Source organism: Telopea speciosissima, chromosome 11 (genome assembly GCF_018873765.1).
Source record: "Telopea speciosissima isolate NSW1024214 ecotype Mountain lineage chromosome 11, Tspe_v1, whole genome shotgun sequence".
Taxonomy (NCBI): Eukaryota; Viridiplantae; Streptophyta; class Magnoliopsida; order Proteales; family Proteaceae; genus Telopea; species Telopea speciosissima.
Genome location: NC_057926.1, coordinates 962,242 through 990,074, shown reverse-complemented (window position 1 = coordinate 990,074; position 27,833 = coordinate 962,242). Strand labels below are relative to the sequence as shown.

At 40.6% G+C, this 27,833-nt stretch overlaps 1 protein-coding gene across 1 annotated transcript in view; it reads left to right on the top strand.

Annotated features, from left to right (window-relative positions):
- Positions 1-672: 672 nt before the first annotated feature.
- Positions 673-27,833, top strand: part of LOC122645919 (protein decapping 5) — a 49,231-nt gene continuing 22,070 nt past the window's right edge. Inside the window, exons 1-4 of the mRNA XM_043839326.1 lie at positions 673-1,058; positions 15,935-16,035; positions 25,225-25,296; positions 25,415-26,296. Of these exons, the coding sequence (XP_043695261.1) occupies positions 917-1,058; positions 15,935-16,035; positions 25,225-25,296; positions 25,415-26,296 (1,197 nt within the window). The 5' untranslated portion in view covers positions 673-916. The remainder of the gene's footprint in view (positions 1,059-15,934; positions 16,036-25,224; positions 25,297-25,414; positions 26,297-27,833) is intronic.

The window sequence follows — 27,833 nt, the reverse complement described above, 5'->3', positions numbered from 1 at the left end:
GTGCAACCCAATCGTAATTGAGCATTCCTTGCCCTGACCCCCACAGTTCTCACACTAGTCCCCACGTCTTCGTACATATCCTTTATTACATCCACATATTTACTTGAAACCCCTCTCTCCACTAGAACATGCCAGATTAAATCTCTAGGGACTTGGTCATAGGCTGTTTCCAAGTCAATAAAGACTATATGGAGATCCTTCTTGCTATCTCTGCCATAAAGCAAAATTGGTTTACCGAGATATGATCTCCCTTCTCAAATGGGCTTCAATAACCTTCTCCCAAAGTTTTATAGTGTGACTCATAAGCTTTATGCTTCTATAGTTATTGCAACTTTGAATATTACCTTTATTTTTGTAGATTGAGATTACAATGTTTTTTTTCTATTCATCTGACATCTTTTAAGTGTTCATAATTCTATTAAATAAATTGGTTAACCAATTCACCCCACATCCTCCAAGGTATTTCCACATTTCTATTGGAATCCTATCAAGGCGTAGAGTCTTGCCTACTTTCATCATTCTTAAAGTATCTTTTAACTTCCACTATACTAATATTTCTTACATATCTATCCACCATTCCATCAAAGGGCCAGAGCGTCAAAGGGCCAAAGAGAGGGAGAATGGTTCACTTTAGCTGTATTTGCTCTAAAGCCTAAAGCCTAAAGCCTAGGCCAAAAGGACCCGCACAACTGCGGTATATGTAGTAACTAGGTCCACTGCACACGCTAAGCATCCACAAGACCGGTAGGCCACCACACAATTATACAAGTACGTCATACTCTTCCCTGGAATCCAACCGGAACTTCACAGTAAGGCTAACACTTGAGGTGGTGGAAGAGCGAGCGGGACTCTGCAACCGAAACTGAAGTGGTCGAGAAAACCCTAGCAGTCGAAGAAGAAATCGGATCGTACGTCAATGGCGGAGTCCGGCAAATCTGCTAGTCCGGCCGATTCTTATATCGGTAGTCTCATCAGTTTGACGTCCAAGTATGAGATTCGCTACGAGGGCGTTCTTTACAGCATCGACACTAAAGAATCCACAATCGGATTGCAGAATGGTAAGTTAGTACTCCGAAATCCTTTTAGTTAATCGAGATTAACGTTCTCGTTACGATTCATTGTGAGGATTCGTTTTAGATTTGTTGGTTTACGAATTTCTTGATTCAAGGAGGGTTTACTCACCGAATTTAATGATTTTATCATCGATTATGCGGCTCAGTTTGTGGCTGGATTTACAATCTTACATAATTTTTTTGCAACAGCGAAAAAAATGTAATGACGGTTATTTGTAATTCGAGTTATGATCTTGTTATTATTGCGCCTCTGTTTCCTGAATAGTTTACTCTAGTATTAGTGTCAATGTTTCCCCCTCCTTTCCCGAAAGTAGACGTGAAGGGAAATAAGCCACTAGGAGGCGCATTTCCTATTGTAATTGGTCTCATATATACATTTTCAGCTGCTAACGGATTGGATTTGTTTTATATCGCTTCTCTCTTTTTGTTTTTTGTTTTTGTTTGTTTAAAACTTATTTTTATACGAAGCTCCCCGGCAAGTGCACAGGGTTTACTGGGACTTCTTGTGATTTAACAGCGGAAGGAAGACTGTTCCTTACCAATTGCATTATTGTTACAAACTCTTATTGCTTCTTTTCATTAGTGGCTAGTCAGACTGGCTTCTTTTAGAAGAGGGAAATGAAAGGGGCATCTGATTCTCACTCATTCATGGTGTCTGAGTTGGCAGCCAAATAGGTTGCAAATTTTTATCTTCTAAAAATTTATAATCAAAGTGAAAAATGTACTTTTAAGACTTGGGAGTGAAAAAGATGAGAATGTACAAAGAATGCTGCGTACAAAAGAGAACAGAAACACAATATATACATACGGAGCTAAAATATCCAAAAACTAGATTTATCCCTCCAATAGCAACTCTAGAAAGATTTGTTGCTGAAACTTCAAGGAAACTTCCAAAACCAAAACCCTTTAATCAGTTGAAGCTCATCTCAATAAAGAAGATACAATAAAATCAAATCGGCGGAGGGTTTCCTACCAGGGCAGTGTTAGAAGGAATCTGCACACTACACTAACAAGGGTTGTAAAATGGTATCATCCATATGGGGCCAACATGGGGCCCACATGGGGCCCACATGGTCAGAATAGAAGAGAGAATGTCAGTGTTGGCCCTACTGTTTATTATGTGAAGTATAAAGGATTCTGTACTAGGCAGTGTAGCATTCTTTTTCCCAATCAAATCAATCAACTTGGTTCAGCCTCTGAATATCGACAACAAGAGACTCCTCCCTTGCATCTAAAAACTCCCATAAGAACCATAAGAATCAGCATCCTTATAAATGGAGCTTGAAAAGACAATAGATTTATTATTTCCGAAGTGCTCCTTCCACAAGATGACATATACAGATTATGAAATCCAAGCAGAGTGTGTAATTTTTGAACTCAAATCTTTCACAGTGCACAACGAATATGCATAAACTGCTAGAAAGAATGATTCATGCCTAATAAACTCATCAGAAAGGCTCTCATGATTAAGGAGCCGATGGACCTCCTCCCTAGCAGTTCTACTTGTTCCCTTCTTATCAGAAACATCCCGATCGAACAACTTTTCTAACTTCCTTCAGAATTCTTCCCCAGGCCTTTTTGTCTGGTGTATAGGGTGCAGATTTCGGCTCTAACAGTATTACAGTATTTCTTCATGTGTCCAAACAAAAATGTATAAAGTAATTCATTTGGAAATTTGATTTTTTATAGCTAGTGGTGGCAAGGAAAGAGTCAGAGGGTGAGATTTGGAGCTTATATGGATCTGAATTCTGATGACATTGGCTATGATCAAATGGCTAATCATGCTAATCCAGAGGGTCCTTAATTGTCCTAACAATTGATCCTTTGTTTAATCCATAACCCCAAAGCCCACCCTTAAACTTTAGGTGCCTGCATGCCCAACACCCTAATTACTTGATGCAGATAAATCACATATATTTTAGTGGAAATAACTCTTGGGTTGGGTTCATTACTGATGCAGTGATGCATAAGATTTAGGATTTATCTTTTGATTTAAAAATTGTAATTTCCTTTTTAGAGTCGTCCGTAGAGTTTGGAGTAGAGTTTGAGTCAAAGTTTGTTTCAGTTTTAGAGTAGGAGTCTTCAATTATGTTCTTTAAATACCATTGTGATCAAACAGTACAGACAATTAGATTAGAGAATTTTGGAATGAAATTTTGTTTAGGTTAACCGATGGTTGCCATGAGCTGTGCACACCTCCCTTCCCAATTCTGAGTTCTTCTTCTTCTTCTTTCTCCTTTCCCAGGTCTCTTCTTTGGTGAGTGTCTTCACCCTTTTATTCACAGTATCCCTGTTCCAGAGGTACCATAGTTGTCCAAATTAGGTTTGAATTCTTCCATTCCCTTTTCTGCTTTCCCTCATCTTTTGGGAGTGATTTATCCTACCCCAGGCGACACTAAATTAAGGGGTTCAGCTTCGAAGCTCTGTTTAGATGGAGGGGTACGTACGAGTAATCATTCCTGAGCCTGCAACCTTCGCTGGTTTGCTTTCAGAGGAATTAGTTCAGCTTCTTGGTCGCTGGTTCAACTCGATAGCATGGAACTAAAACTCGCAAGATATCGACGAGATCTCGCAAATATCTCGCTTTTTCAGGACCTCGAGATGAGATGGAGGTCGATCTGATATTTTACCCCAACTCGAGCGACATGTTGGTTGGGTCGAGATCTTGACCCAAACTCATTTATATGAGTGCCAAATCTCGACTGGGAGGCGAGATCTCGGTGGGAAATCTTGGTATACAGACACCTATCTATGCAAACCTTGGTATACATACACTTATTTATGTCAAAAACCGGGACAAACACTTATTAATGCCTAATATCATTTAAGTAAATGTTTTCGTATTTCATTTATTTTTTTTGTTTTTTTGGGGTAATCATTTACTTAAGATATTATTCATAAATAAGCCAACACCCCCTTATTTGAATCCAATAATAAAAATAGTTAAAAAATCAAATTCCAAAAGGAAAAAATGTTAACCCCCCAGTTCAAGAACAAAAACTGGATTTTCGGCGGTAGGTGCAATTTTCAACTTTAGCGATTTTGACAGCATGCGTGCACACCAACTTAAGTTTGACCAGTACATAACTCCTTCAAACTTAATTTGGTGTGCGTAAATGCTGTAAAAATCACTTTGAATATTTTTTGGAAAGCTTTATTTTGAAAGCTTTCCCACAAGTCCAAGATTGCTTAAATCTGATTTATATTGAAGGAGTTATGTACCGGTTAAACTTAATCTGGTGTGCGCAAATGCTGTTTGTTGAATTCCATGAATACTGGCTCGAGTCAGAGTGACTATAGCCATCCTTTATTTATAATATGTGAAAGAACATTCTGGAATAGGTACAAGGACAATATTACCCTTATGGCAATTTTACCCTTGAACCCATATTACAACACTCCCCCTCAAGTTGGTGCATACATATCAAACATGCCCAACTTGCTAATAATAGGAAAAAATAACTTATTATTGATCCCTTCGGTAAGGATATCAACCAACTATTCACTAAACTGGATAAACGGAGTACAAACTGTTCCTTGTTCCAATTTCTCTTTGACGAAATGCCGGTCAATCTCAACATGTTTGGTACGATCATGTTGGACCAGGTTGTGAGCAATGCTGATTGCTGACTTGCTGTCACAGTAGAGCCGCATTGGAAGATCAGCATTCATCCCCAAGTCTTGAAGAAGCTCCTTGAGCCAGAGAAGTTCACAAATACCTTGTGCCATAGTTCGAAATTCAGCTTCAGCACTAGACCGAGCCACAACAGCTTGTTTTTTGCTTCTCCAAGTAGTAAGGTTCCCTCCAACAAATGTACAATATCCGGATGTGGACTTCCTATCATCAGGACTGCCAGTCCAATCTACATCAGTGTATGCTTCTATCCGGAGATGGCTATGTGAAGAATACAAGACTCCCTTTCCAGGAGAGGACTTGAGGTAACGGAGTATTCTGTATGCTGCTTCCAAATGAGAAGAGTGAGGATCATGCATGTATTGACTGACAACACTTACAACAAATGTGATGTCTGGCCGAGTATGTGAGAGGTATAACAATCGGCCAACTAGCCTCTGATAGCTACCCTTATCCACTAGGTCACCTTCCTTACTCTTCAAATGTGTGTTGGACTCAAGAGGGGTGTCTGCTGGTTTACACCCAAGCATCCCTGTTTCACTCAATAGATCCAGGTTATATTTTCTTTGGGAAAGACATATGCCCTTAGCTGAATAGGCAACCTCAATCTCCCTAAATCTTTGACTTCAAATTCGGTGCCCTAATATGTCTTCAGCTTCTGGATTTCATGTGCATCACTACCCGTGATCACTATGTCATCAACATAGACAATCAAAATGGTCACTTGTTGTCCCATCCTTTTAACAAACAATGTATGGTTAGCGCTCTGCTTATACCCATAAGCAACCCTAGCCTTATGGAATCGGCCAAACTAAGCCCTTGGTGATTGCTTCAGACCATAAAGAGCCTTCTTCAACTTACATACCTTTCCCTGAGTCTTTGAAGAGGTGAAGCCAGGAGGTATCTCCATGTAAACATCTTCTTCCAAATCTCCATGTAGGAATGCATTCTTCACATCAAGTTGTTGGAGTTCTCATCCTCGATTTACAGCACGAGATGATAACCCGTACAGTATTCATTTTTGCTACAAGAGCAAATGTCTCTTGATAGTCAATTCCTTGGGTTTGGGCAAACCCTTTGGCTACGAGTCTTGCTTTGTGTCTTTCCACTGAGTCATCAGCCTTGTGCTTCACAACAAAGACCCATTTACAGCCAACCGGTTTCTTTCCTAGTGGAGGATTTACCAAATTCCAGGTTTGATTCTTCTCAAGGGCAAGCATTTCTTCATTCATCGCATCCTTCCATTTTTGTTTGGCTATTGCTTCTTGCCAATTGTTAGGGATGGAAACAGAGGATAAAGAAGATACGAAAGCATGGAAAGCAGGAGTTAGAGAGTTGTTAACTAGAGCTGGGTACTAGATCCATTTTAAATCGACTAGCAAGGCTGATGCTCATCAAGTTAATGACTGTAGTTTAACGCCTTCGGGCGACAGTGATGCCTTGAATCAGGATCTGCCCCTGTTCCATCGGAGGAATATGGAGAACTTTCTTTGACGATTCCACCACTTTGTAGACTGGCAATGCAAAAGATGTATTCCCTATTAAAACTAGTGGTAGCTTCAAGAGGATTTTCCCATAAACTCGGGGGAATCTGCTCCTTAGGGACTCTGCTAATCTCACACAGATGGCTTCTTATCTTCTCCCAATCATCCCTTCCATATCCTCTGTTAAAGAAATCCACCAAACTAAATGCGGCATCTGAATGGAAGCTGCTGCGAGGTCGATGCATGATCAGATTTGCATTCGGTTCTTGTTGCGACTCCTGTATCCGGTGAGGTAGGTATTCCATAAGATTATGGAGGATATAGAGGACATTACACTTGCACAACCAAATAATTGCTCGAGCCATTAAGTTCGTGTTTGAAACTGAAGAAGAAACTTCAATGTGTTTTACAGAGGGGGGAACAAAATCTGGGTGCAATCCATTTTGGCTCATGTAGGTCAACAATTCTGGGGCACGGAAGCTGAACGTTATCGCATATCTTTCACAGAGGTATGAGAGGAAACAAAGGGGTTCAGTAGGCAATTGGTAAAAATCTCTTATCCCAAAGATATTGAAGAAAGGATAATCCGGATGGACAGGGAGTCCTTCGAGGTCATCATTCCCATGGTTGAAGAGAGTAATTTCATGAAACAGTTTTAGGCAATCTTTACTCCTTGTTTGTAAGACTTTATGCATGATCTGCTCTTGGAGATGGAAGGGCAAATGGTCAATCCGAGATTGCAATCCTACCAAAACCCGTTCTTCTTCGGTCTCTTCATTGCCTTCGGGCCCATTTGGCTTAGTCATATTGGTCATTGATGGAGGCATTTGATCTGACGAAATCGGCAAAGCTTGGATCAAGGAGGTGGGATCAAACCCTTCTGAATATTCTTCTAGAACATTGATTGCTTGACCAACAGGCTGCTGCTCTGTCTCAATCTTGACCTGCCCAACGTCTATCAGGTCTTGGATTGCATGCTTGAGGTGTATGCACCTGTCACTGTGATGACCCTTTTGTTCATGGTAGTTGCAATATAAAGCCGGCTTATACCCGAAGGGTAAATTAGCCACATCCGCATACCAAGGCGGCACCATATTCAGCATTCCTTTCCTCTTTAATTTAAAGTAAAGGCGGATAGGAGTCATATTGCCAAAAATGAATTCTCTTTGAGGGAATTTCCGTCTAGCTTGATTCACCAGAGGGGGAGTGAAGATTGTTTTGTCTTGAACTTCAGTGCATCAGGTGGAACCAATCGCGTCCACTTCTCCTCCTCCTTTTTCTCCTTAAGAGTTTCTGCCTGAGTAGGTCATAGTTGGAAATAGGATGTTGTGTACAACTCCTTTTTGGTTTCCGAATAGGAATGGGTAAATCAATACTGGGATCAAGAGGTGGCTTACCAGAAACATGACTAGGAGCAGGAACAGATGCCGATTGTGTAGGGTCGGTGGTGGTGGACTCTTTGTACCGAGGGCCATCCAAAGGAAAATCAGTTTCCCGAGTGTAAGTCTGTACTTCATTCTCCCCCTGCACCTGTTGCTGTTGCTCAATCTGTCCCACTTCTTGTTCCTGACTTGTAACTCCATCTTCTAGTTCAACAGAGACATCCTCTATAGTAGGTATCTCAATGTCTAGAGGAGCAATCAACGGGACCTCTTTACCCCTTAGAATCTCCCCCTGCTGAGGTATCGACTGTTTAAAGTAAGCCTCAGACTCCTGGAAGATGACATCCATAGTGACAAATACCTTTCGTGTAGGAGGATGATAACATCTATACCCTTTCTAGGTAGCTGAGTAACCAAGAAAAATGCACCGCAGTCCTTTGGGATCAAACTTGCCGTGTACATGGTGATTCCTAGCAAACACGACATAGCCAAAGACTTTTGGAGGCACAACAAAAGTCGATTTTCCAACCAATATGTCCAAGGGACAACGGCTACCTAAGACTCGAGAAGGAAGGCGATTGATTAGATAGGTGGCTGTAAGAACAGCATAACCCTGGGAGCGAGGAGGAACAACCATAGTAAACATAAGAGAATGAGCAACCTCCAAGAGATGTCTGTTCTTGCATTCAGCCACTCCATTTTGAGCAGGAGTGTTAACACAAGAGGTCTGGTGTATGATTCCATGGTTGTCCAAATAGGAGCAGAAGGCACCATCCATATATTCTTTTCCATTATCTGAGCGGAGAATCGTCACCTTGGCATCGAACTGGGTCTGGACCATCTTATGAAATAGAGTGAAACAAGTGAAGTCGTCACTTTTACTATGCATCAAATACACCCAAGTTGTCCAGCTAAACCAGTCAATGAATGTGACAAACCATCTAAATCCAGAAGCAGAAATACATCGGGCAGGGCCCCACACATCAGAATGTATCAAACCAAAAGGCACATTGCTTCGATTATCAGCATGTTTCAAGAATTCGCAAAATATCGCTAATATATTGGCATATTTCGGAAATCTCGAGCCTACCGAGACGAAATGCTTGGTTGAAATGAAAAAATACAATATTTCGACGATATTTCGTGAGATATTGGTGATATTTCGAGATATCACGAAATATCGTCAAAATATTCCTTTATAACTTAAATGGCTCACGTGACCATGGGTTTAAAGTTCAAATTTCGCAAGTCTCAGTCGATATTTCGATTGAGACTTGCATAGAGCTCCAAATCCTTCATTTTTTCCCCCTTCTTCTACTCTTTCAAGCATCATCCAAGCATTGTTCATCCTCATTTTCGACGGATTGTTGCCGGAAACATGTTGGAGCCTCATTCGGAAAACTAAAGGCCACATTTTGACTTTATTTTTTATTCATTACTTTGTTTCAATTTGTTATTATATCTTTGAGTACTTATATAGTTATACAATGTGTATTTAACTATTTTTACATCAGGGTCCGATCATATACTGTCAATCAAGGGTGCAAACCCAAAACACCATTTTAAGTTCACTTTTTTGCAATATAAAGGTTTAAATGTGTTTATTTAGCTTAAATAGGGTGTACATGAAGTATCAGGCCTTAATATGGCCAAAAACCCAACGAAATGGACTGCCGAAATATGGCAGAAAAAATCCCATATTTCGACAAAATTTCGGTACATTTCGGATATCTCGGACAGCCTAAGATACCGATATATCGCGAGATATTGAGCCTTGATTATCAGAAATAGGAAAAATACTTCTAGTTTGCTTTGCTAAAGTGCAATTGTCACAAGAAAAATTATGTTTATTACACCGTTTCACTAGACTAGGTAAAAAGTAGATAAAACTCCTATAGGAGGATGGCTCAAACGCCGATGCCAATTATTCAACTAAAAAAGTGCAGAATCAAAATTAGAAGATGCCGGCTGAGATGTCAAAGCTGCCCGGGAACTGTCAAGTACGTCCATACCACCAAACACTTTACCACATGCAATCGTACTGTCCGTTGCCAAGTCCTGAAACAAGCAATAGGTTGGAAGACATGTTACTTTGCAGTTTAAATCCTTAGTTAGGCTACTAATGGAAAGCAAATTAGTAGTAAACTTTGGAACATGTAAGACAGAGGAAAGGCTAAGAGAGGAAGTGCACTGGATAGATTCCTTCCTCGAGATAGGAGAAAGAGACCCACCAGCAACACGAACCTTGTTATGACCAGAAAGAGGAAAATACTTGGAAAAAACAGATGAAGAACTTGTCATATGGTCGGTTGCCTCTGAGTCAATTACCCAAGAATCGGGCATGATTGAGGTGCAGTTCCCTCCAAAAGAAATACCTGTGGAAGAAGAAGAATTTGGGTTGGTAGGCAGAGACAAAGCCGAGGCAGCCATGGAAGGAGATACTGATGCCGAAGAAGATGTGTCCAATCGATTCACCATATCCCGAAGATTTTGCAATTCAGCCACTACTTGAGAAAGAGATTGATCAGGCTGGTTGTCAGAAGTTTCCTGATGAGCACGGGTGTTACTAGGCCGATTGGATCCACTCCTCCCACGCCCGCGAGTCTCCGTAGGGCGACAATGAAGCTTCCAACAACGGTCTTTGGTATGCCACTCCTTCCCATATTGATCACATTTAATGGGAGGACGATCACCAGATGTCCGATCAGTACTAGCACACCTGGTAGAAGTTCCTTGGGAAGACTGCGAACCAGAGACAAGAGCCGATCGTTCTTGAGTGACAGGATGAACCATGGCTGTACGCCTACTGTCCTCAGTCGATAGAATCGCATAGGCTTGCTCCAGAGATGGAAGTGGGTCTCGGTTCAAATTAGTGGCACAGATCTGATCAAACTCAATATTGAGGCCGACCAAAAAATCGAAAACACGAAAGCCATCCTCCCTCTTACGGAAGGCCGTGGCATCAACATCGTAGGTAGCAGTGAAGGTGCCCAGAAAGTCCAACTGCTGCCACATAGTACACAAGGTATTGTAATACTGAGACAATGACAACTCCAATTGCCTGGTAGAGTGAATCTTCTGACGAAGCTCGTAACATTGGGTAGCATTCCCAACCTGAGAATAAGTGTCCTTGGCTGTTTTCCAAATCTTCGTAGCTGAATCAAGAAGGAGATAGCACCCGACAATATCTTGCTCCATCGAATTGACAAGATATGACATGACCAAAAAATTGAAGTTCATCCATCGATCCACTACAGAACCAACTTCGGTAGGCCTGACCTGAGTGCCCGTGATATAGCTAGAGAGACCACGGATCCAATAGCAAACAAGCAGGAACGAGACCACAAAAGATAATTGGTGCCATTGAGTTTGATGGGATTCACCGGAAACGGAATAAAGTCACGTTGGGATGACCCATCAGAACTAGAGGAAGCAGACGTGATCTCTGAAACGTCAGGCATGGTGGCTGGAAAAAATCACAGAAACCAATAAACAAATCCCCCAAAAAAATCAGAACATATGGAGGGGAAAAAAGGAACCCTCGGTGGGAGTCAACTCACCACCAAGGGTGGGAAAAAATTACAGCAAAAGGAGGGGGGACCTCTTGCGAGAAAGAGAGGAGGCGAGAGGCCTGCAGGCTTGGGAGAAGTGGCGGAAGGTGGTGGGGTGGCTTGCTGTGGCTGGTGGAGGTGGCGGGAGGTGGTGGAGGGACTGGTGTAGGCTGGCGGAGGTGGTAGAGTTGCCTGTGGGAGCTGGCGGAAGGTGGGAAAGGGCTGGCGGTGGTGGAGGGGCCTGCGGGGGTGGCGCTCCTTAGGGCAGAATCATGAAGAAGAAGAAGAGAGAAAGAAAAAGAAAAAAAGGAAAAAATTTCTAATTCCTATATCTCCGGAATATTTTTGGCTCTGATGCCATGTTGAATTCCGTGAATCCTGGCTTGAGTCAGAGTGACTACAGCCATCCTTTATTTATAATATGTGAAAGAACATTCTGGAATAGGTACAAGGACAATATTACCCTTATGACAATTTTGCCCTTGAACCTATATTATAACACTGTCAAAATCGCTTTGAGGGGGTGATGGTGGTGTATAATGTGTCGGTGGTGGTGGTGGGGCAACATGAATTGGACCCTGTGGAATGGAATTGGAAGAATCCTCAGACTGAATGGGACTCTTTCCCTTAGTTGAAGCTGTCAATAGAAGCCTGTAGTCACACCATCATGGACTTAAGGGAAGTGATTGTGGAGTTGAAACCATCAACGCTAGTGGTGACTTTATCAACCCAGTCCACGAGACATGTGATGTCCACTCGGTTTTCCTCCTTGTGGGAGTTTAGCTCTAATACCAAATAGGTGTGATCCCAGATTTGAAGACCCTATTCGGAATTGCTATGGGCCCACCCAATTGCACAATAGCCAAAAGTAGGAAGAAAATGGCAATTTTGTAAATATTTCAAGATTTGCACGGGGGAGTGGCATAATTAAACAGAATATTAAAGGACAACTTGGTAGTCAAGTAGGTGATGGGTTAAGAAGGGAATTAGGATTTAACAAGGTTCAAAAATTCGACTCGACCTGGACCGAGATCTCGACGAGTTTGTGCATTTTTTTTTTGGTTTCGGAATGATGTTTTGGTAGGCAAATGGCCATAGTTGGCTCTGAAACTTTAAGGGAAGCTTGTTTTAGGCTTAGTAAACATATTTAAATCTTCAAATTGAAAAAAAAAGCACCCACTTTGGTGTTTTGGATTTGCACCCTTGGTTGGTAGTGAACGTCTAATCCTTAATGTAATATTTCCTATTCTACACATTGTTTGAATAATATGAGACATAATTGGCGAGTAAAACTAGTAAATTATGCAATAATGGATGAAGACACATAATATTGAATAATTATTTAAGAAATAGTTAAAGACCTAAAGTTTCTACTCCAAACTACAGTGCACAATAATACATAAGTCATAGACACCATTCTCCTAAGAGTACAATGAACAATAATACATAAATCATAGACACTCTAGTCTTCCATGTCCCAAGTCCCAAGTCCCAAGTCCCAACTCCCCAAAAGTGACGACTGCCTATTGATATGAACTATGAAGTGCTGGATCGAGTCCACTCATGGTCCGATGGAGATGACATGCATTGTCCTCTGTCTGCATGACATATGAATGCTACATAGTGATGTTGCAACCCTTGGTAGTGTATCCCAGTAGTATTGGGTGATGATGTGGGCAAAAAAAAAAAAAAAAAAAAAAAGGTTTTTCCCCCTTCTGTAGGAAAAAAAAACCTTCTCTGTCGAGTTTTGTTTCAAAATTTCAAATTCTGGTCGAAACTTGGCCTTTTTATAAGGGGTTTTGTAGCATTTCGGCGAGATGGTACAAACAGTACAGAAATCTCTCCAAAATCTCGGTTGAGTTATTCGAGACCTTGCATGTTTGACATTTTGGATATGGTTTCGTCTCGACAAGCTCGAGATCCTCGAGATCCCGCCGATATTTTGAACTATGGGATTTAAAAACTTAAGGGCAGACTTGGAATTAATACAAAGTAAGGATACCGCTTAACTTAAGAAAGAAAGGAAGGACAGTTAGGTCTTCTAGGAACCAAGGCTACAATATCATGGGGGTGGGGGGTTGTCTTCAACATCCCGATATCAGAACCAGCAGCAATGGAGGAGTTTGCGATGAGCGCAGCTCCTCCCACAGTGTTCCAATCAAAATCGGATTTTAGGGAGAAGATCGCTATCCCTTTCCCCAATTGTAGGCTTGTAGCAGTTAATAACAGTTTCCCAGTTTATTAAACAAACAATAAAACTGCTCTGCAACACAAACCTGGCGGAAAACTAGAACCAGATCTGAGTTCCTTCCTGTGTGGGTCTCATAGACCTGGTGGGCTTTAGGTTCCAATCCTACAGTCTGAATCGCCCAGGCTCCAGAGGCTTGTGACTCCTCCACAAAGTTTCAGGTCGAAAGGGTGGCAGAATAAAAAAATAGGACGGTAGCAAAGGGGCTGTACCAGTCGCCAGAACAGGGCATACCAGCAAGGGCGAAACAGAAAATACAGAATAGAAATGATGAGGATGAAGAGGAAAGAAGAAAGGAAAATAGGGGAAGGGACAGGAGTTACGATACGACTCACCTGGAAGGGATGAAAGAAAGGAAGTCCAACCCGGTAGAGAAGAGGTTGGAGATATCCACAGGGAGCCAGATGTCGCAGAGGAGGAGGAACAAGGCTGGGCCAGCACTCGCACCAAACTCATAATGTGAGAAACTTCAACTCAAATTTTCATTCACTTCTATTTTCTGATTTCCATCAGCAGTACGTGCGAATAAAGAAAAACTCCTAATATATTAATAGAAACGCAACTCAATATGGAAACCAACTCAACTAGGAAATAACTCAAATAAGGAAACTACCAAATAACTCCTACATAATCTACCCAAATAAATATATTGTCCCAGCCCTTTGTGGACCAAAAAGTTGGGTTTGATCAGTTCTGTTTCGGCCTGGGCTTCCCCAGCGGGCAGCGGGTCGTGTCGGTCCAACCATGCCAACTCTACTGCATCACAACCTTCGCCTCTGAATCCCTAGCCTTTGCTGCCTTCAAAAAGAAATGGGACATAGCGACGGCCTTGGACATGTGACACCTCAGAGACAACCTAACAAGATTCCCACTTACAAATTACAATACATTTGTGCTTGGGAACACACTAGTGATGAATTGAAAGCAACAAAAATGAGATCAGTGAAGAGCGAGAAAATCTGATTAGCTAGACATAGAGTTCTGCTCTTGAATCACGAGCTTCAACCGATTGAGTGCCGCAGCTGGGCACACAGGGAAGGGGACATAGCTTCCAGTCCTGAAGACCTAGCTTTGGACCCTCTAGTACAGACTTGATCAGATGGAATTGGAGGAGAAAGCTTTCGAGAGAAAACAAGGAATGGGTGAACGACATGGCGGGGACAGATATGAAAGTGTAGCTCACGGAAGGGACTGCTGCGCTTTCCATTCCATGTTTGCTTTCCAACGAAAAGGACTTGTATGCTAGGGTTAATAGTCTTTGAGTTCATTGGCAGTGGCAACGACAAGGTAGATATGGCCACCGGTATCTCCAGTGGCGAACATGATCCGTAGATCATCGCTTATTCTGGTTGGAGAGGAGCAGTTCTCACTATTAACTGCTGAAAAGCAGAAAGCTTGACACTCCTGAAGCTACAACAGAGTAAGCAGACAAGATGAGAGAGTCCATTGAAGCAGAGGTTGAAGTCCTCATGACTGTAACCTGTAAAAGCCTGTACGTGGAATGGAGACATGGAGTGCGGACTATGGGGTAGGGAGCTGCAAAGGGTGACAAAGGGCAGGGGGCTGGGGTGGGGGAGGTAGGACAAAGGGCGGGGAGAGGGGAGAGATGATGGGGGTGGGGGCAGAAGGTGGTGGCAGAGGTGAGGGCAGAGGCCGGACACGGGGGCGGAGGTGAGAAGTGGTAACAGAACTGATCTTGGGCAAAGATGGAAACACTTCCAGTCTTAAATGGAACTGGTTAATAAGGAACCTCAAACATAATATTTCAAACATGAGGTACCCCAAACGTAGTTATTTTAAACGTTGGGTACCTGATCTGTAATTTACCCTTTCTTTAATTATTTAACTGTTTGAGTCAAGTAGGAAGCTTAGGTTAGTTGGACTTCTATTTTATGTCTTTTTTCTGTTTTATAAATACATGTAATTGGTTAGCCCTCGCCCCTGATTTGAGTGATGGATTGAATTAGTTTGTTTTAAAGAGATTGTTTTCTCTCTCCCCTCGCTCTTTCCACCCACGATTTGGGTTTTTCTCTCCCCCACACAATCTTCTCTCTCTCCCTTCTCCCCTCTCTCATCTTTCTTTCACGTGTACTGTTCACAGTCCTGGAACAACCCCCTATTATTTTAACCACACCACAAACAGATCCTCTGATCGATCCACACCAGAAAGTATGCTAAATTTATTTGATTTTGTTTTCTTGATTTAAAGTGGCATTATATAGGTTGGTCATAATAGAGGATGGACCTTGGTGCAATGGTAAGGTTGCTCCATTGTGAGCAAGTGGTCATGGGTTTGAGTCTCTGGAAACAGCCTCCACGCGAAGCGGGGGTAAGCTGCGTACATTATGACCCTCCCCAGACCCCGCATGGCGGGAGCCTCGTGCACTGGGTACGCCCTTTATTATGTAGGTTGGTCATGTTTATATAATCTTTTGTTCTAAAATTACTTTGTTATAATGTTAGCTAGGTAGTCTTGCTAGTCAAAGTTGTTTACTGTTGTTATGGATCAATTTCTGGCGATGTAATCTTTGTGTGTGTGTTTTGTATTTTTCTTGATTACAGTCAGGTCTTTTGGAACTGAGGGGCGAAAGAAAGATGGCCCTCAGATTCCCCCAAGTGATAAAGTGTATGAGTACATTCTGTTTCGTGGCAGTGACATCAAGGTAAACGATAGACTTATGTTGGTTCCGTTACTGTGGCATGGCATGAATAGGATGTGAGGCATGATATGAACAGGTTTTCAATTACATTTGTGTATTGGGGAATTTTTTTTTGGCAAATTTACCTATGAATATATCTGTTTAAAGGTGTGGATACAGTGCTGCATAAAAGTTAATAAATGATGTGAAGTGCTAAGTTTAACTTTGTATGATTAAATGAAAAAAGTGCTTTTCTATTTAGCTTTTTATCAAGGTTGTGTCATCTCAAGAAACAGTCAAACTCCCAAAAGTCAACCTAAAAGTCAAAGTCAGCAGAAAAGTAAACCGTCTCAGATGAAGGTCAAACTTGAGGTTTCTAATCCTCACAATGAATAATAACACCCTTTAGATTATGAGAGCAATTGCCTAAGTAATTTAAGAGTAATTAGAGAATTCTGATTCAGGATAGAAATCTGGGAAGAATAATTAAACTGAAATTAATTCCAATCAGACCGATAGAATTCACGCAAATTCAGATTGAGTTCTATCCTTGATATGAGCTATCAAAACCCCCAAATATTGACACAGATCAGATGGCTAATTAGGGAATAATTAGATCAACAAGAATTCTGAATCCCGAACTCACTGAGTTAAAGTGATTTTAAAGTAGCAATCAAAATACTGGTCAGAATACCCCCCCAAATCAGAACTGAGTTTTGATATCCCAAAGTTTGGAGTTGATCAGGTACTCAGGTCAGATTTAGGAGTCGAAATACCAAGGTCTGAAACTTAGTCTAAAATAAAGCACTCGCAAGTCTATTAAATCAGACTTTATGGTTGAATCTGATCTTACCTGATGATAGGGATGATATAGGATGAAGATCAATCAAACCTATTGGAATCAGAAAGCAAACATCACCCAGCAGCAGTAGATATTGATCAGAAAATTAAACTCAGAGAGTAATAGCGGCAGAACAGGGGAAGAGAAGAAGAAACTTATCGTAGGCACAGGGTACCCCATCCAATCTGTCTCTCACAGAACTTTAAGGCCAATGGCTATTTAAATTTTCAATACTCAAATTGTATCTGTGTTTAAGCCTTACATTGCTTATATAGACTGAAAATAAACTCCTATGCTAACTAGGAAAGCTGAAATATACTCCTACTATGAATAGGAGTGCTTACAACTTGGCTGAAAATAAAAGCACTGTTAAATAGCTTCTCGTACTTCTACTAGGAATGAAAGTGAACTTAATAAGCTACTACTAAGCCTAATCCCGTATGGTTACCTTGTACCCACACTTTAGGCCCTTTAAAGTGGCCCATTACAAAGAAAACACATGGAATCAAAGGCCTAATACATACATAACCCATCCCAGGGCTTATTTCCGATAAAATAAGATCTTTAGGTGACTTATCTGCATCAACCTTCCTGTTGTTTCTTCCTCCTTTAACAAGAACCTAATTTACTGGCATCATTTTTATGAAACCAAGTTGCAGCTTCCACTCTGTATTTTAATAAAGGGAGAGGGTTCCCCATGATGCCAGTGTAGAGAGTAATCTGCACGCCACAGCAATGGAGGTTTTTTCAAAGGTATCATCCATATGTGGCCCACATATTCAGAATAGGAGAGAGAATAATAAAAAATCCCATGTGAGAGGGAAATTGCACTTTGCCGTCGTGGGGAATTTTTTCCTTTTAATATAATTTACCTCTCTCTTTTGGAACAAAGGGCATTCATCTTGTGTTCAGTTTCTGTTGGTTTAAATAATTGTACAGTATCCTTTTCATTGGTTATCCCCTTCCTCCCTTTGATAGGCAAGCAAACATGTAACATGAAAGTAAGTTCCATTAAGTTTTCGTACTGATTTTTAGAGAGGGGTTTAGTAGTATTGACAGTTCCTCTAGGTCTAGCTTGATGGGTACCAAAACATAAAGGGGCTTCAGAATTTAGCTGCAATTTTTTGAAGGAATTGATCGGTTGAGCCAAATAGATTGGATGTTAATAACAGTGAGGATTGGAGGCAACTTAATGAAAGTTTGAACTTTCAAGCTTTCCATCAAAGGGGTTTGCTAAATTATTGAATGAGTTCTAATGAGGTTTGCAATCCCCCTAATAGGCTAATACTAGGTTTCACAAACCAACAAAAACAGAATCTCAGACACAAGAAGAAATTCCAGATTTAAAGAAAAGCAAATACCAATAGATCAACACCTGATAAGGCCAGAAATCTGGTTGAGTGTACTAAGGCCTGATTTGGTATGATTTCTATTTCAATTTAAGGGGGTGATTTCTATTTCAGAAATTGTTTGGTTTGATTTTGTGCACCTTATTTCAGTGAAATGGAAATCAAGTGGAATAGAAATTCTGAAATAGCTGAGAGGCTGTTTCAGAATTTCTATTTCATTTAATTCGCTCTTGCTCTTTAATGGGCACATGGTTTATTTGATGGGCAAAGTAGTAATTTCATATTAAAAATAAAACACCAACTTCTTCTTCTCCTAATGGTCTCGCCACCACCACCCCGCCACCACCCCACTGCCACCGCCCACCACTGCCACCACCACCGCCACCGCCACCACCACCACCACCGCCACTTCCACCCCACCACGCCACCACCACCATTCGTAAAGAAATATAGAGAATGTATTCTTAGAAATTGAACTACCAAATGGATTTTTTTTTCTTGAAATATTTCATATTGGTACAACCAAAACAATTTCAAGTTTTTGATCGAAAATCTATTTGTTGACTATTTCATGAAATCAATCCGAAATTGAAATAGAAATCATACCAAATCTGGCTGGCCTAAATAGCTAAGAATAATATACTAAAAGTTAGAACCAATTCAAGGGCTGGATCACTAGCTACTGAAGAATCATATCTGAAGTTGAAAACTTCAAGTACCAGAAATCGATACCTGATTGGACAGTTTTCAAAACAGTAATTGATTATGAAGAGAACAGCACACCACTGGCTGCAAGACTACAGATATAGCAGCACAGATTTCTGAAATCAAATCACGAAAACAGAAGCTAAACTGAGATTTCTTAGATCCTACTCAAGGAAGGAATCTCAGAAGAGTAACAGAAAATCAAAATGAAGTTATGGAGGTAACAGATCAGTGGGATGTAAACAGAATTAATAGGGAGAGAGATTAAAGCATGCTCAGGGACATAGTTGTCATGGCGTCGCCATGGCGACGCCATGGCGTCCTGGCGCTGGAGAGGGCTGCATGGCGACCTACGCCATGGCGACCCTCTTTGATTTCTTCTTCCTGACTCTCTTTCCCTCTTCGATTTCTTCTTCCTGTCTTCGATTTCTTCTTCCCTCTTCGATTTCTTCTTTCCCTCTTCAATTTCTTTCGATTTCTTCTTCGATTTCTTCTTCCTGTCTTCTTTCCCTCTTCGATTTCTTCTTCCTGTCTTCTTTCCCTCTTCGATTTCTTTCGATTTCTTCTTTCCCTCTTCGATTTCTTCTTCGATTTCTGAATTTTCTTCTTAAAACTTGAGAAACAATAGAGAAAAAATAAAACATGGCTTGAGTATACAGCTATTAACACATTAAAAATAGAGAAAATAAAAAATAAAACATGGTCGACATGCTCGCCATGGCAACGCCATGGCGGGCGACATGTCGATATATCGACGTGACACCCCTCCACCGACTTGGATCGCCGTGACGCCGTGACAACTATGCTCAGGGATGGTACTGACCTGAGTTTCAGCAACATCAACAAGAAAACAAGAAGAAAGGTAGGATATGACTTATGAGGGGGATATGACCAAAGGAATCATCACCAACCGACTTGTTGAATCACCACAAAGCTGCTGAATCAACACGGAACTCATGCAAGCAAAGCTCAATTGAATGTTCAATTCATGGGCTGCACCCCCATAATTCCTTTATTTATGAAAAAAGATGATAGGGGGTCATAATTGTCAATTAACCTCAACAAGGAATTAAAATAATAAACAAAATTGTACAGCAGTAACAAAAGACCTATTGAACTTTAACAAGCAAAATAAGATAAGGATAAGAAAGAGTTCTAATAAGGTGGAATTCTATTATCACAAATACAAGTGACTGCTTGAGAGCAATAAGAAATCATATAAACCAAGGTTCTAAATTCTCAGTTTTGAGGCTGGTTTTGACTAGTCGAAACTGAGATATGCCAGGTCTCGATTGAAACCTGGGCCAAACTGGAAACCTAGGTTTCGAGGCCTAGAAAATGTATTTTTTGACTGTCTTTAACATTTTACAGATATTCCATGAATTAGTTTCACAAAAACACCACCCACAATGGTACTTGTGGTTTGGACCCAAGTTTGCTAGTGTACGCTGAATGCTGCTGTACACTAGCCATTATAAACATTGAGTCTACATATAACTTAGCTATTGGAAATGTAAATATGCAATTAAAACAATCAAAATATACAATAGGTTAGGGAAATACAAGCATACAACACTCACCACTCAGTTCCAAGTGGAGTTTCTTCGTGGGTTCATTCCATGAGCTGTATATGATTGAATAAATCGTAGCCACTCCTTGGAAAGTTACACATTGTATCCCGTGACATGATGCGGTAAAGAGATGGATCCTGCGGTTCTCATATAGAACCTGGTCCACATGTTGGTTCAAGAGTCCAAGACCTGCACCAAGCCAAGGCCAGACCTTGCAGATAGGCTGGCCAGGACCTGGCTTGCTGAGTTTATTTTATATGGTTCTTTTTTGGTCCACTTGGGTCCATTATTTTGGAACAGCTACTGGAGAAGACTTTTGGTATTCTTAGTGTTGTCTTTTAGAATTCCAAGAATGAGTTAATTTTCTTGGTTTATGTTTTCTATGTATGGGAGATAGGATCAATGTATTGGAATTCCTTTTCTTGTTTGGAGTTTTAAGACTGCACTTATTACTTTCTGATGTAACCAAGAGGCCACAACAACCTCTTCTCCTCCCCCTCCTATATAATGAAATTCGTGTGTTGCTGTTACAGCATCCAGAACATTGTGAAAAACCCCTCTCTCTCTTGAGATTAAATGCTTGTGTGACTCAAGTAGCTGTGGGACTCAGCATTTGCCAAGGTGGGTATCCTTCGGCGGGCCTAGGTTGACCTACGGCTGGTAGACTGGTGGGACTCCAGATCTACAACTTCTTTATCTTCTTCAACCTCAAGCTTCCCTCAACAAAGTTACAGTAGCATCTTTTTGAGACCTGAGAGGGTAAGCAAGCCAAGATCGAATCTGGAAGAGAGTAGGGGTAGGTGCTGGACAGCTTGGGTCAGATTTGGTTTAGTTTTGATCCTGCTGTGTTGGTGTTTGAATGATGAAGGTGGTAATGGTGCAAATGGTGATGGATGATGAATGCTGAATGTTGAAGATAGTAAGATGACTTTGGCAAGCTAGAGTCTTACTAGTTGCCCAACCATAGGAGTCCCACCTAGGCCTGTTGTAGGAATCTCAGCTAAGCCCTCTTGAGTCACACAAGAAAATATTCAGATAGTTTGCTGTCCTTTGAGAGCAGCCCATGGTTTGCATTATATGGAAGAGGGGGTGGGGGGGAAGGCTTTAAAAGCCTTGAGTACATCAAGTAGCATTAAAGTAGACTCTTAGAATTCCAAAGCCCCTTTGGAATTCCCCATACATCGGCAAACAAATCCTAGACATAGAAATCTGCCCCCAAGACATAGAAAACTGTTCCCAAGAAGTCAAAGTGATGCAGGTTCATCATAGAAATTGGCTCATTTCTTTAGAAATAGGCCTAGGGTTGGATATATACATGTTGGACCTTTGTTCCCAAGGGTTTTCTATGTATTAGGCCACTTTAGTGAGCCTAAACTAGGGGTACATAAGTTGCATACGGGATTAGCCCAATATTTAGTTTATTTTTATGTTTATGTTTTTTTAATTGAACCGGTTCAAATTGGTTGCATCCAATTGGTTCAATTTAAGTGACCATGTGACTTGGTTAAGTGGTCATGTGACAACTTAAGTAGTCATGTGATGTAAGTTGGGTTGGATTAGGACTCTATAAATCCAGCCATGTTTTGAGTCTATTTCTTTTAGTATTTTAGTTTCCTAGTTAGTTTAAGTTACCTAATAGGTTGAGGATTGGGTTAGGCCTTTCCTTTTTAGTGTAGGAGTCTAATTTTGAGTCTTTTATATAAGGTTGTAAGGGGGCCAAGTATTGAATACGAATTATGATTAATAAAAACTCAGCTTTATGTTTGCTGCCTTTGTTGCTGCTATTGCTCTCTTGTGTGAGTGTTGCCTTGTGGACCTCAAGGTGCTAGGGTGAGTGGACTCTCACGACTCCTTGCGTCTGTCCAGTACTGGGAGGTTCTTCTTCTTCTTCAATCGAGCTTCTTCCAGCTGCTGCTGCTGCCTTTGAAGGAGATCAAACCAGTAAGTAATTTTAGTTTCCTGCATATATCCTTCCCCTCTTCATCCTCTAACCTAATCCATCCTTTCCCATCGACCTAATCAGATCACTACAGCCAGCCTTCCATCCCCTCCATTAAACCTGCAACTATTCCTTCGAATTTTAGCTTGATCCCCAAGCATTCACCTTCCAACCTCAGATCTGTGCCAAACTTCCAGCAAACATCCCTCCCTCTCCCTCCTACACTCGACCCCAATTTGAGTCCCATCTGACCATCTAAACCCTACTTTTCAGCCTAGATCCTTAAACCTAAAACCCGAAACCCTAACCCTAATTCTGCAGATTTTTCAAACTTAACCAAACCCAATTATTTTTATCCCATAATAACCCCCTAAACCTGCATATTAAACCTATATAAGACCCATTCCCAAATTCCCATCCTAAACCCTAGAATTAACCTAAAACCCAGTGCTGTCCATTCGAACCAGCAACCCCTTTTGCTATTGATCCTGTTATCGGACTCCTAGTAGGTCTCCTACCTATCTAGGACTACATTACAAAGTGAAAAGACCAAAGCAAAATTAAAACTCAGCACTAGACTCTTTGACTATTACTTAGAAGACTGAAAAGACTAATTAATAGTCCTAGGAAATATCAAAAGATTTTCCAATACTTTCAATATTTTTCTTGGTTTTTCAAACCAAAACAGAATATTTTTCTTATTTTTTTTTATTTCATCAATTAATTTTGAAAAATCCGAAAATTAAAAAATAAAAACAAAAAAATTCCGACTCTGTCAAGCTGTAGGTCTGCCAATGGTGTCTATCATATATTAATTTGAAGTCCATCCATCATATATTAATTTTTTTTTTCAATAATTTATTTCGAGAAAATCATATTTTTTAAACAGAAAAATTTGTAAATAATCTAACTACCTCAAAAATACTCCGACTCCATGAAGTTGTAGATTGGGTCATTCTATCTAACATATCAAAAATCGAATCGAAACAAACTACCGTGTCTATATACCAATTCTTCCAAAGATTAGATTTGGGGAAAAAATTGTTAACTTCAAGCTTCAATGACGCAAATACACACTATGAAAGTGTTGAAGGTGTGGAAATTCAAAAGAGTGGTGATCAATGAAGTGATTTGGGCTAAAAATCAAAGTTCTAGGCAAAATCCACCCCCTTGTGTCGAAACTGTTGAAATCTCCCTCTCTCAGTCTAAACCTGTTGAAATAAGACAGTGGCTGGTTGGACCAAGTTTTGGTCGAAACCTGTTACGATTTACGAATCAGTATCAACCTATGATTTTGTCTTGTTACCTGTCGAAACCTGTAGTTTCGTCTGAGATTAAGAACCATGATATAAACTACTAAAAAGTTGTCCCACGATGGGGGACTGCTGCTTGTTCAATTCTAAACCAAAAGTGGATGAAACTTCAACTGACTTAACTCAACTGAGTTACTTAGTTGACTCTGGTTCTTTTTCTTTTTTTGTTACTTCTGTTAGTACTTTTGTTCTGCATCAAATTCCCTTTTAGGGTTTGGTTTAGCCGTTTAAGATTTGAGAGGAAACTGGGGAACAATGATGACTAATGATAGTATATTAGAAATTTTGTTGTGGCATCAATCCAAGGCTAACACATGGTGTAGTAGGCATTGCCCAGCCTGGCCTGAAAAAATTCTCAGGTTGAGACCAGCCCAAGTTGCACCCCAGTTGGTGATGCATGTAATAGGGTTTTGGCGCTCAGTTTGTGATGACTAGGTAACATTGGCTCCATGGCTCTGCCCATATGCAACTGCCGCTACTGGCACCTTAAACCACCACCATGTACAGCCCCTACCTTTCAGAACACAATGACACCACACCAGAAGAGGGGAGAAACAAAGTAATCTTAACAAACGTCACAAGAATAGAGAAATAAAGCATAAGGAGTGGGTCTAACAAGAGGGGATTTTTCGCATCTTTGCCCATCCTTATTCTGAACTCTCCTACAGAAAAGCCTCTTAACCCACACCCAATCTTGTAGTTGAAGCCCCTAAAGTCTTGGAAGATAATTGAATCTCAAGAAAGACCAGAAACATGGAAAAATTTGAGCCAAAATAAGCCTAGGGAGTCATTCCCTCATTTCGGTGGTTCCACAGTTGGAATAGTCAAAACCATTGAAATGAGTCAAAATCTAGTATTTATGTGTCTCACCAAAACGAGTCTTCCATTTTGCAGATTTTGCCATATCATTTTGATGAAATATGGTATTCTTTTTATTTCCTCTTTGTTTGGTTTTGATGGCTTGCAGAATGGAAATATTTTATAAATCTCAAACAATTTCGATCAAAATCTTGAACAAACACTAGTTCCTTTTAGGTTGGTCATATCAAGTCATGTTTGTTTACCTGTTCAGTGCTTGGTTGAAGGTAATTTGATGTTATCCACCAGAAATTTCATGCGTCTCAAAGATGAGAATGATAAAAGGAACTGATAAACAATGTGTGCTTGACTTGGATATTATTTTAATATATGTGATAGCATCCACCATTGTGCTTCTTTTTAAACCCAATCCATTGGCATCATATCTACTGGTGTTTTAGTTCCTTATCTATGTCTCAAATGCTAATTACAAGTGAAAAACAGGTTTTGCTGCTGTCTTAGTTTCTTTTTTGCAAGTACATGGTTGTCTCCTTCATGCCAATTGCAAAAATGTGATTTCAAGAAATATAATGATTATTTCATGCATGCTTTCACATTGTAGGCTTTGTAAAAGTAGATTCCCATGAATCTAGTGGTGATCATTCATTGATTGTTTAAGATATTTTTGTGGATTCAGGATTTGCAAGTTAAATCATCTCCGCCTGTTCATGCAGAACAGCATATACAAAATGATACTGCTATTATTCAGGTATTTGCGCCTTACTTTATATGGTGGCAATTTGCTATGAATCATCATTTTGAAGGGTTTATTGTTTTCCCATCTAGGGAAATGCCCTTACCAATTATTTGCTTTTGTTTCTTTACAGTCACACTATGCCTCTGGACCTTCTGGTTCTTCAAACTCAGCTTCTGTTGGTGGTGGGACTTTGACAGATTTAAGCTCCCATGGAGAATCAACTGCTTTGGCCCGAGAAGCCTATCCTGGTGCTTTCCCTTTGTATCAACCAGGAGCCCACTGGGGTTCTTCTCCTGCTACTCAAAACAGCAATGAGGCATCTCTTTCTATGCCATTGTACTGGCAAGGGTATTATGGATCTTCAGGTGGTCTTCCTCAGGCTCAACAGCAATCTATGCCTTTTCAGCCTCCTTCTACCATTTCTGTTCCATTGACGCTGCAGAATCAGCTGCTGTATTCTGAAGTTCAGGAATCTTTAAGTACTAGCATGACAAACTTATCAGAACCTGTTGCTCCTGTACCTTCAAATGTTCCTACAGCTAATTCTGTTCCTTCAAAATTTTCACCCTCTCTTAATCCAGCTATTTCTACTTCGTTTAGTGATGTACCAGCTTCTATGTTCATTAAGGCATCTGTGCCTACTCATTCTTCTTCTAATTTATTAACTGTATCTTCACTTCCTTTATCTAGTCAATATGTAAATCCTATTGCAGCTTCAGTTTCTGGTAAAGGTGGGTCTGCCCCATTGTCAGTCCTTCCTGTTCAGTCCTTGTCTTATTCTTCACCTTCCATTGCTGGTTCTATTTCAGGTTCTTTATTAACAAAACCTCCGACTCTGTTAACTCCGGACCAGTTGACACAGCCTGGACCACCAGCATCTTCATCTATCCAGATACCATACTCTGATCAGAAAAATGTGGATGGTCTGATGGCAGAATCATCAACAACTTCATCCTCAGTTTCTACACCACTTCAAGTGCCATTATTGCCTCTGCCTCTCTCTTCACAGCAGGTCAGTTGGTGTTTGTCTTTGGCTGCAAATTTGTCACCTCTGTTATTTTTGTTGCTTCAATATATGATCACACACTTGCAAATTGATGGCTTTGTAAAATTCTTTAGGTGTTACCTTATTAAGTGTAGGTTTCAAGTATTGCACAGGATTTTTTCTCCATATGTTATTTTTTGAAGGTTTTAATAACTATAAACATTTTTATAAATGGATCAGGGAATATTGGTTACTTAGACTTATATTTTCATATTTATAAGGCATTGAATGAGGTCAATTATACTGTAGGTTTCATGTCAGTTTGAGCTGTCAATGTGTCGCATCATTATATAAGTCTCTGGTCTAAATTTGATTCAGCAACTTAGTAGTTAGTGTATATATCCTGATTGAATTGAGGTACAATATGATTGTTAAAGATCTATTTATAATAAATCAAACAGGGTTCTACCTTGATTCGGTTTGATAAAGATCTGATCAGATGATGATGATGATGATCATCATTATTCTTATTTGAGGTTTGAGATTTCGATTTTGACCTTGGTTGGAACCAAGATATTTCGGGTTTCGACCGTAGCTCTGCATGTTTCGGCTGGCCATTTTGGTGGTCAAATTACCATATTTTGGCCCTGTTACAGTACCTGCGAAAATCAGAGAAGGGGAAGGAGAGAAGAAGAAGAAGAAGGAAGAAAAGAGTTGCAGCCACAAAAGAGTCTATCATATTCAATCAAAGAGAAGAGAGAAAAGGCATACAGCATATAGGGATTAGGGAAAGGGTAAAAGACAAAAAAGTCCCCAATAGAAGAGCCTAAAGGGAGTCCTGGGATTAGGCTTTGACGCTAATCCCGAGACCCTGTTTTGGCCCATGATTTACATTCTAACACTCCCCCTCGAGCTGGAGCATATATATCAACCATGCCCAGCTTGTTACAAATATACTCAATCCTCGCATTACCCAATGACTTAGTAAATACATCTGCAAGCTGCTCTCCAGTTCGAACATGCCTTGGAAGAATTAACCCACCCTGCATCTTTTCTCGAACAAAATGGCAGTCAATTACAATGTGCTTCGTCCTCTCATGAAATACAGGATTAGAAGCAATATGAATTGATGTCTAGTTATCACACCATAAATGCATGGGAATTGGAGTCTTGAATCCCAACTCACACAATATTTGCTTTATCCACATTAACTCACATGTCAAATGTGCCATAGCTCTATATTCTTACTCAGCGCTGGAACGAGCCACCATACTCTACTTTTTTTCTCTTCCATGATACCAGATTTCCTCCAACAGAAGTGCAGTACCCAGTGGTCGACCTCCTGTCAATTGGAGATCCCGCCCAATCGGCATCTGAAAACCCTTCAATTTTGCTATGGCCATGATCTCGATACACAATTCCTCTACCTGGAGCCTTTTTAAGATATCGTAGAATACGAACAATTGCATCCCAATGAGAGGTTTGAGGAGAGGAAAGGAACTGACTCACCACACTAACTGGAAAGGCAATGTCGGTTCGGGTAACTGTCAAGTAGTTTAGCTTA